Source organism: Orbicella faveolata, unplaced genomic scaffold, assembly GCF_042242905.1.
Source record: "Orbicella faveolata isolate gen_17 unplaced genomic scaffold, um_ofav_v1 contig_24, whole genome shotgun sequence".
In the NCBI taxonomy this organism is placed as follows: domain Eukaryota; kingdom Metazoa; phylum Cnidaria; class Anthozoa; order Scleractinia; family Merulinidae; genus Orbicella; species Orbicella faveolata.
Window position 1 is genome coordinate 33,254,580 of NW_028301552.1, and position 12,502 is coordinate 33,267,081.

General features: G+C 39.8%; 2 protein-coding genes across 2 annotated transcripts; both read left to right on the forward strand.

Moving 5' to 3' along the window:
• Nucleotides 1-708: 708 nt before the first annotated feature.
• LOC110056171 (uncharacterized) lies at nucleotides 709-6,918 on the forward strand. Its single transcript, XM_089291031.1, has 7 exons — nucleotides 709-1,047; nucleotides 2,205-2,897; nucleotides 3,449-3,623; nucleotides 3,767-3,870; nucleotides 4,361-4,442; nucleotides 4,567-4,712; nucleotides 5,932-6,918. The coding sequence occupies exons 1-7, from the start codon at nucleotides 940-942 to the stop codon at nucleotides 6,217-6,219; spliced, it is 1,596 nt and encodes a 531-aa protein (XP_089147157.1). The 5' UTR covers nucleotides 709-939; the 3' UTR covers nucleotides 6,220-6,918.
• A 270-nt stretch (nucleotides 6,919-7,188) lies between these two features.
• LOC149111355 (spondin-2-like) lies at nucleotides 7,189-9,978 on the forward strand. Its single transcript, XM_089291033.1, has 2 exons — nucleotides 7,189-8,239; nucleotides 8,932-9,978. The coding sequence occupies exons 1-2, from the start codon at nucleotides 7,981-7,983 to the stop codon at nucleotides 9,444-9,446; spliced, it is 774 nt and encodes a 257-aa protein (XP_089147159.1). The 5' UTR covers nucleotides 7,189-7,980; the 3' UTR covers nucleotides 9,447-9,978.
• Nucleotides 9,979-12,502: the final 2,524 nt, after the last annotated feature.

The following is a 12,502-nucleotide window of genomic DNA, read 5'->3' on the forward strand; positions in this document are numbered from 1 at the left end:
TTAAGTTATTTTAATAAGCAAAAATCTAGTCCAAGCAGCTGCACAAACCTGCATAGGGTCTGCAATTCCACGATCATCAACCAATGTCATAGGATCGATTTCCAGCTGCTGTTCGAGAAAGGAGCCCGCGCTCCTCCCCCGAACTCACTCTCGGGAAGGAACGTAGACCGGACTCGAAAAAGCGGCGGAAATCGAGCCTACCAATGGCAAGGCCTACAAGCTAAATGTTATATCAGGGAGGACGCGACATAAATAGACGCCAGAATAATCTTCCCTTTACTGTCTCTCTGATCAGCCTGATTTTTCCAAGCTTATTATTTTCAGGCCTTTTGCGTCCAATGTTACAATTAGGGCAAACCTTCCAATATCTCCCCAAATTGACGTATTCTTGCAGCATATAATTACTAGTAAAAACTGGTAAATATATGACTCACTAGCACAAACTTACGGGGTAATTTTTGGCCGTTCTTGAATTAGCGAAGCCGCATTTTACCCAGACGGCATAAGGAAACGAACGTCATGTCAATTTCTCTGATCGCTGGTTAATTCTGTCTTCCACGGAATTTGTTAAAATTCATTTAAAGTCTCTCAAAGTGAAACTACACCTGAACCGTCATTTCCCCCATAATAATATGTAAAGAAACGAAGTACAAGGTTTAGAATATAAATACAAGGAAATACGTGTTGAAAAGCACGATGAAATTCTTGTTGCGTGACGACTAGCGTGACATCATTTATGTGTTTATATCTGAACAGTGTATTTCCATTGGGTTTCGAGCACATCACGCGATCGATCCCTTCACGTTGCTGTTCGAACTCGCATCGCCAGTGAATTGTAGAATTTCGGACAGATTTATTTTCTCAAACAACGTCTACTTACTCGTCGAAACTGTGCTTCCGCAGGAGGTTTTGTTCTACCTGCTCTAACCCCGATCTAACATGGCGATTTTACGAAGTAAACATCCTGATGTAAACATACCCGAGAATCTATCTTGGACGGAGTTCGTTTTCCGGAGCTTTGAGAAATATGGAGACAGGCCAGCTATTGTAAGAGAAGTTTCCTTTTCATCCTTTTTTCTGAGTCTGTAGTTTAACTTCAAAATCACTCGATATATGTTACGTTCTCCACTGCAGTTGAACACTCTATTCCATATTCAGTTGCTGAATATTGTCATCGTGTGCATTCAGGCCTATTGCATAATAACTAGGAATGTCAATGACATGTACATATGCAGTCAAAGCAAATGCTATGACTGTTTTCTGTTCACAACTATGCTGCAGTCTGAACCATTTTAATGTTTTTAATCTTTCCATGAGCGTCGGCATCAGATGTCTGTCATCTGGTACATAAACGATTAACTTCAAGCAATTGTAGTGATTTAAAATTGGAGTTTCCACGACTCGGCTTAAAAGGCAACATTTTTACTCTACCAATCGACAGAAAGCGATGAGAAACGTGAAACTGAACAAAATAAGGCTAATACTACTAGTGGTTAGAAGCTGACTTCGCCCAATATTCTGTCAGACATCAAAATGGGGTTTCCTTGACTTAAGCTTCAACCCACTTCCCCAGGTGGGAGGGGGAGGGGGAGGAGAGGAGTACTCAAGCATAATGGTGACGGGGAGAAACGAAGACTTTTTCTGGGCAGGAAATTTCAGATCTGAGGACTTTCTTGGTTAGAAGTTTTGCAACCCCTTTTTATGGGTGAAAGGTTTTGGTAAGAACTTTTTAAGGGGGAGACACCCTGTCATTTTGACGCTCAGTTGTCATTCCTGTTTTTGTTGTTGTTCCTTTCTTTTGAAGAATGACTGCATTCTACCTAGAGTTTGTGACAGCTGCATGATGAACAAAGAAAGGCGGATGGAATCTCCTTTTGAGACTTAAATAGCAAATCGTGTAGCCCTGTCTCGGACTAAACTAAACTGTTTAGATCTCCCCATAACTATGTAGCCGGGAGAAGCTTGTTGTTGTTAACCAATCTTGGCCTCAGGATCTTTAAGTCATTGAACTGGGTGGGGACAATGCTGGCAGCTTGCTTCGGGTACTTGGGGTGATATGGGTCGGTTAACCGTTCCCCTCCACCCTTCACCTGCACCCCTTTTCAAGGAGAAAGGGGTATGGGAATTTTCATGTTTCCCATAGAGATGCGGTCAGGGGCGGGAACTGGTGCTATGAAATTAATTATCTTTGTTTTTACTGACAGATTGACGCCGTTTCTGGACGCTCCCTCTCGTTTAGTCAGATTAAGGACAAAACTCGACGATTCAGCTCTGCCTTGGTCAAAAGAGGATTTAAAAAGGGAGACGTCCTTGCCATTTATCTCCCAAATCTCATAGAATACCCGATCATTTTCCATGGCGTGGCATGTCTTGGTGGCGTCATCACCACTGTTAACCCACAATACTCGCCCCAGGACCTTGCTCGTCAGCTGAACATCTCACGAGCAAAATATCTCGTGACCATTCCCTCTCTTGCAGTGCAGGCTTTCAGCTCTGGTACGTTGAAGGGAATTCGCTCCGTATTTGTCATCGGTGAAACTCAAGGCTGCGAGTCGATTTCTGCTCTTCTGTCAGATGATGGAGATGCATTTCCTAAAATAGTGAAAATCAACCCAAAAGAAGATGTAGTGTCTTTGCCATTTTCAAGTGGAACGACGGGTATTTCCAAAGGTGTTATGATTACACACTACAACCTGATAGCGCAACTTTGTATCGTGACCAAACAGAGTACTCCTCCTGACCTGCCTGTGGTGCCAACAGTGTTGAATGTGTTGCCCTTCTATCATACCTACGGGTTAACTCTGATAATGGGTTTATATCTCTATCTTGGAGCAAAGGTGGTCCTCCTGTCACGCTTTGAGCCACAGTCTTTTCTACAAGCCATTCAAGATTACAAGGTTTGTTTCGCACTCAAATTACAAATGTAAAGACTCCTTTATTGGTCTCAGTTTAGACTTGTCAGTAGAGATTATCTCCGATTCTCCAGACGTCTTTGCTTATGCTAATCAAGATTTCGAAATCGTAAGGGAAAGTTACATGGAAAAAATTGGCAAATAAAGCGTGCCAAGGTTTAAGCCAAAATGAACTTGGCACCAATGGATTCCTGTTTTAATTTCCCGCGCTTTCCTGTGGTTTCGTGTTTTCTCGCGCTTTCCTGTGGTTTCGTATTTTCCCGCGCTTTCCTGTGGTTTCGGACGGTTTTCCCGCGCTTACCGATGGATTTGTGTTTTTCTGCGCTTCCCTGTAGTGTCGTGTTTTCCTGTGCGGCCTGCCTGCGGTTTTGTGTTTTCCCGCGTTTACCAATGGATTCGTGTTTTCCCGCAGTATTTTATGCCTTAGTTTTTAGTATATTTATAAAGCAATTCCTGTGATTGTTTGGCTTATTTCCTTGCTGGAATTGTTGTTAATTTTACTTTATTTATAGTTGATTTATTTTTTTCTTCTGCAGGTGACAATTCTTCCTCTGGTCCCTCCCTTGGTGCTGTTTTTGACTAAACATTCCATGGTAGACAAATTTGACTTGTCTAGTCTCCAGTCTCTCTCTTCAGGGGCTGCTCCGCTCGCTCGGGACTTGGAAATAGGTGTTGCCAAGAGGCTACCGAGTTTGGTCGCAGTTCGACAGGGTCTTTGTCTTTTTTGTTTTTATGACATCAAATTAACAGAAATTTACTTGTTCTTCATAATGATTACATAAATAGCTATGATACTTTTTATTACCCGCCTGTATTTTGCTTATCCTTTTCAACTTACACGTACTTTTCTTTAGGTTATGGAATGACAGAAATGACTATGGCATCTCACTCCCTGGGCGTGACCGACAAAATAAAGACTGGGTCCGTAGGTTTATTGCTTCCAAACATGGAGTGCAAGGTAAGCCATGTTTGGTACGTTACAGTTCACGACAGGGATTGGTAGGATATAACGCTACTGTTGATTGGAGGAACATGAAATACGTTGTGATCTGTATAAATTAAGACCTTACACAAACCACAACGGCAACGCTAAGCAACTGACATCTCGTCAGGCAAAACAATTAATATACAGCTCTACAACTTTGCCATATTTTCATCTTAGCACATTTCACGTTTCTAGTTTGAACTTGATAATGCGTTTACAAATTACCTGAACATTAGTGAACACACTAAAAGTGAAGACAACCAAGTATTTGAACACTCTTAACGCAAATTGTATTGGCGTGTTTCTTCCTATTCCTGTTTTACCGTCATCACTACAGGTATGATTTAAACTTCTAGAAATTAACTAATGATTGATGGTAAAAGAAGATGAAAGTGAATTTTGCAATTGTCGACGAAGCATAGCACTCACATAACATTGGGTTGCCTATGTTACATGTACACAGGTCATTGATCCTGAAACTGGTAAGATTCTTGGACCAAACCAGGACGGAGAGATTTGTGTGAGGGGACCAAATATAATGAAAGGTGAGTGTTTGTCATATCGTCCTCAACCTACTATCCCTGTCATGTCAACAGAAAAGATGGCATAACCTGACTGGTACTGCTATTTTTGGAGAAGTTACGTACTGATCACACTTGATAATTTCAGGTTACATTGACAACCCAGAAGCGACTGCTAAGACAATTGACAGTGATGGCTGGCTCCACACGGGAGATATTGGACATTATGACGAAGAAGAATATTTTTTTATTGTTGATCGACTGAAAGAACTCATCAAGTACAAAGGATTCCAGGTATACTTTTGTCAGAAAACACTAAATAACTATATATAGGATTTTTAGCAGGAACTGGCGATAAAAAAATGTCTATATAAAACTTTTCATTTTTGTTTTGTAGTTTGAACTGGTGCAATCTCCATGCTCGAATCCTTCATAACCACTTTTTAGTCTCTAGAACCTTCAACTTAACTCTTGTACAGTTGTCAGTTCTCTAATACGCTGATTGCCGCCATTCATAAGCTAGACGGAGGACTGATCAGCTTTTTATGTAATCAGCGGTTATCACCTTTATAGTCCATTTAACAAATTGACGTCAGTTTTTATGCGTCTGTCCTCTTATTGATGATAAATTGCGTCATAAAATTGTCAAAGGGCCTGTGGAACCACGAGCCGCAGGCGAGTGGTTCCGCAGTAAACTTTGACGATGTTATGACAAAAATTATCATCAATAAGAGGACAGACACATAAAAAAACTGACGTCAATTTGTTTTTTACAATAACAAGACCACAAAATGGTCAAATGCCGGGATTAAATTAGGGGAAAAGACGCCGTAAACTTAATTGCCGTAAACAAAGATAAGTGAATTTTATTCAAAATGACGCGAACATTGTCGATAGCTTTTCTCGCTTTTCGTTTGGCTACTTAAAAAAGTCATTAGAATCTCAGTTTGACAACTGAAAGTTGAGCTTGAAAGCTTGCATAAATTAAAATTTTATCCGTCTGTACTCTTACTGAAAAATGAGCCGAAAAAACAAGCGCGGGAGAAATTAGAGTTATTGTAAAAAAAATATATTTTCGCTCACGTGCGATTGGTCTAAACGCGTCACGTTACTGAATGTTTCCCAGCTAAAACTGGGGAATATCCGAGTGATATTTCCCAATTTTCAAAACTCCGCATGTTACAAAAAAAATTATTTGAAGGATAATAAACACAAAGCCTCCGATCCCTTTGGCGCAAAAATATGCTCGGATATTTGTCACTGGGCATTCATATCTGTTCCTTAAAGCTCACAGTTTTCCTTACGCTCTCGGAAAACTGTTCTCGGAACAGCCGGATAATGACCGCGGACAAATATCCCAGCATATTTTCGCGCCAATTGGTGGTTATTGATTTTATTATCCTTCAGTTATAGTTTGTTTGTATATCCTACAAGACTGTATGCACTAAGACACATCTTGTATAGTTACCCGCGCCGCTATAGTTCACCTTCGGTGATTTTATGTCTTTGATAGGTTCCTCCGGCTGAGCTCGAGGCATTATTGATTGCCCACCCGAACATCGACGACGTGGCAGTGATCGGCGTCCCCGATCGTGAGGCCGGCGAGATTCCGAAAGCTTTTGTCGTTCGCCGCGGCGAAGTGACGTCAGAGGCAATAATGGCATTCGTGGCCAAGAGAGTCGCACCACAGAAAAAGCTAAGGGGTGGGGTGGAGTTTGTCGACAAGATACCCAAATCACCCAGCGGAAAAATACTTCGCAGGTTCCTCAGAAACAAAGAAAAGCAAAAGAGTCGTTTATGAGAATTAGGATTCGGTTAGTAGGCAGGGAGAACACTTCAACATTGGGCTGACATTTCAACTAATAGCCGAAAAATCGTCGAAAATTTAACTGATGATAGAGATTAATACTTAAGAAGTAGAAAACATGTACCGTGTTTCTAGCGAGTTTTATTGTAAATCTACTAGCGTTCTATCACGAATGCTGTTCTCTGATTGGCTACGCTACTCACTATCTATTCTGTGATAGATAGTGAGTAGCGTAGCAGTGTGCGCTTGTTAACAAAATGACGGCCGCTTTTTAGTATTTTCGAAGTGTCTGTGAACAGGATTTAGATAAAGTTTTGAACTACTAGTAGATATATACTAAAACAATTAGATTATTCGCTCTCGATTGCTATTCGTGATAGTTGACTCGGGCTGCGCCCTCGTTAACTATCACGCGATAGAAATCTCGAGCTCATAATCTAATTGTTTAATAGAAACACGATTTTTAACTAATAACCATAATTGATTTATTCATTCGTGTAATTTGTTTGGTAAACAATAGCCGCCATGAATGACCTCCTCGGAAAAATATGGCCTTGAACAATTTTAATCAGAACTTGGAATGCTACGTAGAATTTATTGCTGTAAACAAGTGCTTATAGAGAACAACAAATTGTTCTTGAGGATGATCTTAAACAAATAAAGTTTAATAAAAAAACATGTCAAACGAGAAAACTTGTTCTGGGCTATGCAAAAACTTAATTTTTGTTTTGTAGTTACGACGGATGACGTTACGACGCAAGCATTTTTGCTCTGGACTATGTATGACTCTTGCCCACGGCTCATCTTGTAAACAATGGCCGGTTTTATCACGTTTGATATTCTTAATCCCTTTTAATCTTGTCATTCCTATAAACTACCCTTATTAATTGTTGGAGTTTTTTATTGCTTCTTTGGTGATTTTGTATTTCAAAAAAAACTTTTGTTTTCAAGTTTTTTTCAAGTGGAAAGTAATTGCACGTCATAAAAATAACATAGCGAGCGGTAACCTCCTTGAAAGACTGACTTTTTCTCCTACGTCAGCTATTGTTGTCAATGTATGACGAGAGTTATAATTGTTTGTTTCACAGTTTGGCAAATTTGCTAGGAAACCGACCATGGCAACTGACACACATGTAGTAAACAGTTGTAGGCTAGCTCACGGTATTCAAGTTATTTTGTTGTTCATGGCTTCTACAAAATCTTTCCTGATGGAAGAGAATCTTTGCTATTCTTCTGTATGGTTTAAGCATCACGCCATTAATTGGGAGCAGTAGCGAGATTTATGTAGGTTATGGATATTGGTCCAGTTCTTTGTTTTTCTTATAAGTAAATGATGATTATTATAAACATGTATGAATTGAAGCGCATTCGAGGTAAAACAAAAAAAAAAGAACAAAAAGTAGAATAAGGCCGATATTCAGATATCTTGAACGAACAAGCTTGGTTAATGAATGAATTTGGATTGCATGTTGAACACAGGCGGGGGACAATATCGCATCATCTTACCCACTCGGGTGACCAATCATAGAGTAGGATTTCGTTTGTCTTTTTTCTTTATTTATAGATAGGTTTAATATCCGTAAAGGAAACCCGTTGGCAAGTAAACAAGCAGATTCGTGTTTTTAATTAGCCAACGCGAAATCTCTAGATTTGCCGAGTCATCGAGACACGACACTTATATAAAGGCAGTCCGTGACCTCTGATTCGTCCTAAATTACTCGCTGCGTATAGTAGAACACACTTGGATTTTTGAGAATGGCACATCGCATAATAACTCTCACGGCTTTGTTGAACCTTGTTGCGGTCGTTTCTTCAGCCGGTGTAGCATGCCCAGGATCAGCAAGTTACACGCTCACATTTCGTGGTCTTTGGAAATTAGACAGACATCCCAATACACCCTTACCTGGTGGCGCACATTTTTCACCTCTGATTGGTTGTTCGCATGGATCTGACTATGTCATGTGGCGCGCAGATGGAAAAGCCTCCCCTGGAGTGGAATCAGTGGCAGAAGCAGGTTAGAAACATGGCAACGTGTAACCCCCATAAAGCGAACCTCTCGATATAACTAATACTGAACCTTACTGAAGACGCGATGACTAGACAAAATTGTCGATCTTTGCAGCTTATCATGACCCATTCACGAAATCTCAGCTGAACATTTAAACGTATAATACCATCCTGCTTGTCCACTTTTTTCAGTTCTCTTGAAGTCAATTTTTACAGTAGTTTAATGTATACTTTTAGACTTATCAGTAAACTAGATTTTTAGTTTACCTTACAAAAAATAGTTCGTTTTACAATTTATATACTATTATTTTTGACATTATGCATACTTTGTAATTTACCAGTTATTAATCTTTGTCGATATTTCAACCATTATTCCTGTAAATTATTATTATTGTTATTATTATTATTATTATTATATTATTATTATTATAGTATTATACTTGTTGTAAAGCTCTATTGATCTTCTTATTGTAAATAGCACTATATAAAAAATAAATTATCATGATTATTTTTAATTATTCAAAAGAGTCATAAAATAGTACTTTGCTCGTGGTGAATTTTGATTTCAGTTTTGCAACCCGCAGTCGTGGGCCTTTTATTTGTTCGTTCCTCGAGGAGTACAAGTACATTTTTTTTTCTCTTGCTTTGAGAGATAACGTAACGAAAGTTAAGTTAACTCCCAATTCACTTTGTTTACAGGTTCAACCAGTACTCTCGAAAGTGAGATTAACGCCCAGATCACAGCCAAAAAGGCCTGGAAGAGGATTCTTCCTGGTGGTTCGCTGGACCCTGAGGAAGTGCAATCGGGAATTGATGTGGAGGTCACCGCGAACTTTTCCAAGGTGTCGATAATTACGATGTTGGCGCCTTCTCCTGATTGGTTCATTGGAATTGACAGTCTTGACATGTGTGACAATGGCAATTGGCGACAGAGCTGGGACGTCACAATGTTACCCCCATGGGATGCCGGGACGGAGGAAGGGAATCAGTTTTCGAGCTCCAATGCAGCCACTAGCCCGCATGTTAACATTTTCCAAATCACAAACGACATGGGGGGCGCGTTTAATGCCCCAAATCCCATCCCAAGCTTGGGAGAGTTTAGGTTTGTGAAGACAGATAGACCAGCGGAACCAACCGAAAGCTCAGTCGGCAAAGCATCTTCTAATTTTGCAGTGTTCACAAGCGCTGCTTTCATACTAGTGTTGTTGTTTTGAAAAACGTGAGAACAATCTTGCGGACATAGTGACGTGTAGACTTTTTGAACACATGGTAACATTTTTTATACTTTTTCAGTGGCACTTTGGGGAGTAGAAGGGTAGCATTTCTCTGCCTCTCTAAGGAACATCTACATTTCTACATTTATTTAGTCGGATAAAGTCCCGCAAGACATCACATCAACTGTACCAAACATATATGCACGTATGCATACGCTAGACAAAAAGGATAATTAAAAAATAATTCTTAAGTACAATTCACTTAACTCATTTCACGTGCTTTCCTAAATTTAACTTAAAATCAGATAATGACTTGCAATTTACTAAGTCAGCGGGCAGTAAGTTCCACTATGTTATTGATCTAGGAAAAAAAGAAAACTTAAAAACGTCCTTAGATACTTTTGGCATCCTATACTTAAAAGCATGGCTGTTGCGTGTTCTTTTTTCACTGTTTAGTATTAAGTGTTCTTCTATGGTTATGTCCATTAAGTTATGACTAAGTTTGTACATTAGAGTCAGTCTGTTTTTCTTTCGTCTTGTTTCTAATGTGTCCCATTTCAAGTCAGATAGCATGTCTGTCACGCTTGCTGTGTTGTTGAAGTTTTGAAGGCAAAAACGAGCAGCTTTCCTTTGAACTCTCTCCAGGGTTGAAATATCTTTTTTGTAATGTGGGTCCCACGAGGCACTTGCGTACTCCAATTTGGGTCGGACGATGCTGGTGTAGGCCGTTTCGCGTACTTTCCTGGGACAGTTCCAGAGATTTCTCTTCATCACCCCCAAGGATCGACTCGCCTTGCTTGATATAGATGAGATATGGTCAGACCACCTTAATTTACTGTTAACGGCAATTCCTAGGTACGATACAGTCAGACGCATAAGATTTGTAAGCCTCGCTGCGGATTTCGTTTTATAATTTAGTATTAGATGATAGAGACTATTTGGTCCGGTCCCCTTTTAAGGTAGAGCAATCAACTGATCAATCCCGTAGAACCAGTACTACAATCCCAACAGATGACTCTGTCGTCAAGACCTCTATTAGTTTTCTAGTGTTCGTAAGCGCTACCTTGATAGTGACTTTGTTCTTATAATTATATATTATTCAGCGGGTTCTGTTAATCCTTTACGCCCCTAATCATGCTGATTGGTTCGTGAAATAGATCGACCACGATTCTCGATCTATGGCTTAACAGCACATAAACTGAAGGCTTTAGACGGCACTTACTTGAAAATTATCCTACAATTTTTCAGCACGTTACGATTATTTTTAGCGACTAGTAAGGCAAGAGTATTTTACTGATAGTTTTTATGAAAAATGAAACATTGGCATACTTTGACTGAGAGCAAATCACGCGTTTCAAATTGTTTTCCTAGCTTGTCTGGATCGGCAAAGCCGCGGTTGTTTGCCAAAACAATATGTGAATATTGCAATATTGGCGGTGAAACTGATGCCGGTGGCAAAGTGTTTAGTAGTCACAATAAAAAGGAGCTTTCTCATGCATCACTACTCCTGGCGCGTCGAGTGGAAAACGGACAAAATTTTTTCTTACATGATAACCAAGAAAACTCCTCCTGCGCCAAGGACATCTTATTGAATTTTGCGATAGTGGTATCTTTACGATGAGACGTGACACGCTAGCAGTTTTGTTACGTCCATACTCTATTAATAAATTCGATTACATCTTGTAGACTTGTTCTTTGGACGTTCTGTGCAAATACGACCCGATCGATATCTGTTATAACATGCGCAGACCCAGTAACGAGCTGTTAAGTAGCGCCTTCTGTTAGGAATTTTCTTGACAAATGGCGCTTATAATTAGGTTTGAAGAGCGTTTTCGAGTGACCGGTTGGTCTAACTCTACAAATAAAGTTGCGTTTTTAAATTTCTTGCAGCGTAGTGTGGACGGGGCCCAAAATTCCAATCATTCTCTTCCAAATTCTTCAGAGAGGATACTTTTCCTTTGTCATTTTGAAAAAAAGTAATAAAACCTTAAAATTTGCGATAAGTAATAGCGATTGCAGTGGCGGATCCAGACCTTGAACTAAGGGGAGGGGGGCCGGTTTTGTTTTGCTTGCCCTGCCGGCTTTTCTTCCTTCTGTGATTTCTTCTTTCTTTACCCAAAATAAGGGGGGCCCCCGGTCCCCCCACCTCCCCCTAGATCCGCCACTGAATTGGACCGAGTGGAGTACAATTCAGGGATTAATCACACGAGTAATTTCAAAATCGATTTGAAAATACGAGCAAGATTACTCCCTAAATTATACGACACGAGGTCTAATTACTAATTAATCGTATTTATAACAAATTTCAGAATTAAAACTGTATTTTGGGATGTTCTTTTGAGCGGAAACGTCTGTAGCGCTTTTCATAAGCTTTGAAAACTGTAGGAAACATTGGGAAGCAAGCCATCAAAGCGCGCGTAATTGACGTGCGAATCACGTGGTTATCCAATTACAGGTATCCAATCACAAACAGTTCAAGTTGGATACCTGTAATTGGACACCCACGTGGTTGCGCGCCGATTATGTGACAAATAGTCGCGTGGACAACCAATCACGATTGAGGATTTTGTTATAGATACGATTAGTAATGGTAATGAGACTGAGTGGTGTCCAATTCGGTCTGTGATCATACGAATGACAACAAAATTGGACGACCGCGCAGCGGGAGTCCGATTTGTTTATCACGAATATGATTACAGACCGAATTGGACGATACGAAATCTTATTACCAACTGATCATAAAAATTATAATTTCCGAGAAAAGAAGAATAGCCAAGTTATGAAAGAAAGGTAAAATTTGCAGTAAAAGACTGACAAAGGAGACGTAAATTGTTTAATGTCGCTCTAAAATTGAGATTGGCTGATTTAAACTACAACTTTGAAGGTGACTGGTTGATTTAAACTACAACTTTGAATGTCGTTGGCTTATTGAATTGAACTGTCCGATAACAAACTGTCCGATAGCAACTTGGCAAGTGAATTAGTGGAAAATAGGACTTCTTAACCAATCACAATCGAGGAAATTGTAATTTTTATGATTAGCTCAGATATTTGTC

Excerpts from the sequence above, each read along its gene's own strand:
- LOC110056171 (XM_089291031.1), top strand. The coding sequence starts at position 940 with ATGGCGATTTTACGAAGTAAACATCCTGATGTAAACATACCCGAGAAT. Across the intron at positions 3,624-3,766 it reads TTTGGTCGCAGTTCGACAGG|GTTATGGAATGACAGAAATG; the intron begins GTCTTTGTCTTT and ends ACTTTTCTTTAG. Across the intron at positions 3,871-4,360 it reads TTCCAAACATGGAGTGCAAG|GTCATTGATCCTGAAACTGG; the intron begins GTAAGCCATGTT and ends ACATGTACACAG.
- LOC149111355 (XM_089291033.1), top strand. The coding sequence starts at position 7,981 with ATGGCACATCGCATAATAACTCTCACGGCTTTGTTGAACCTTGTTGCG. Across the intron at positions 8,240-8,931 it reads GGAATCAGTGGCAGAAGCAG|GTTCAACCAGTACTCTCGAA; the intron begins GTTAGAAACATG and ends CTTTGTTTACAG.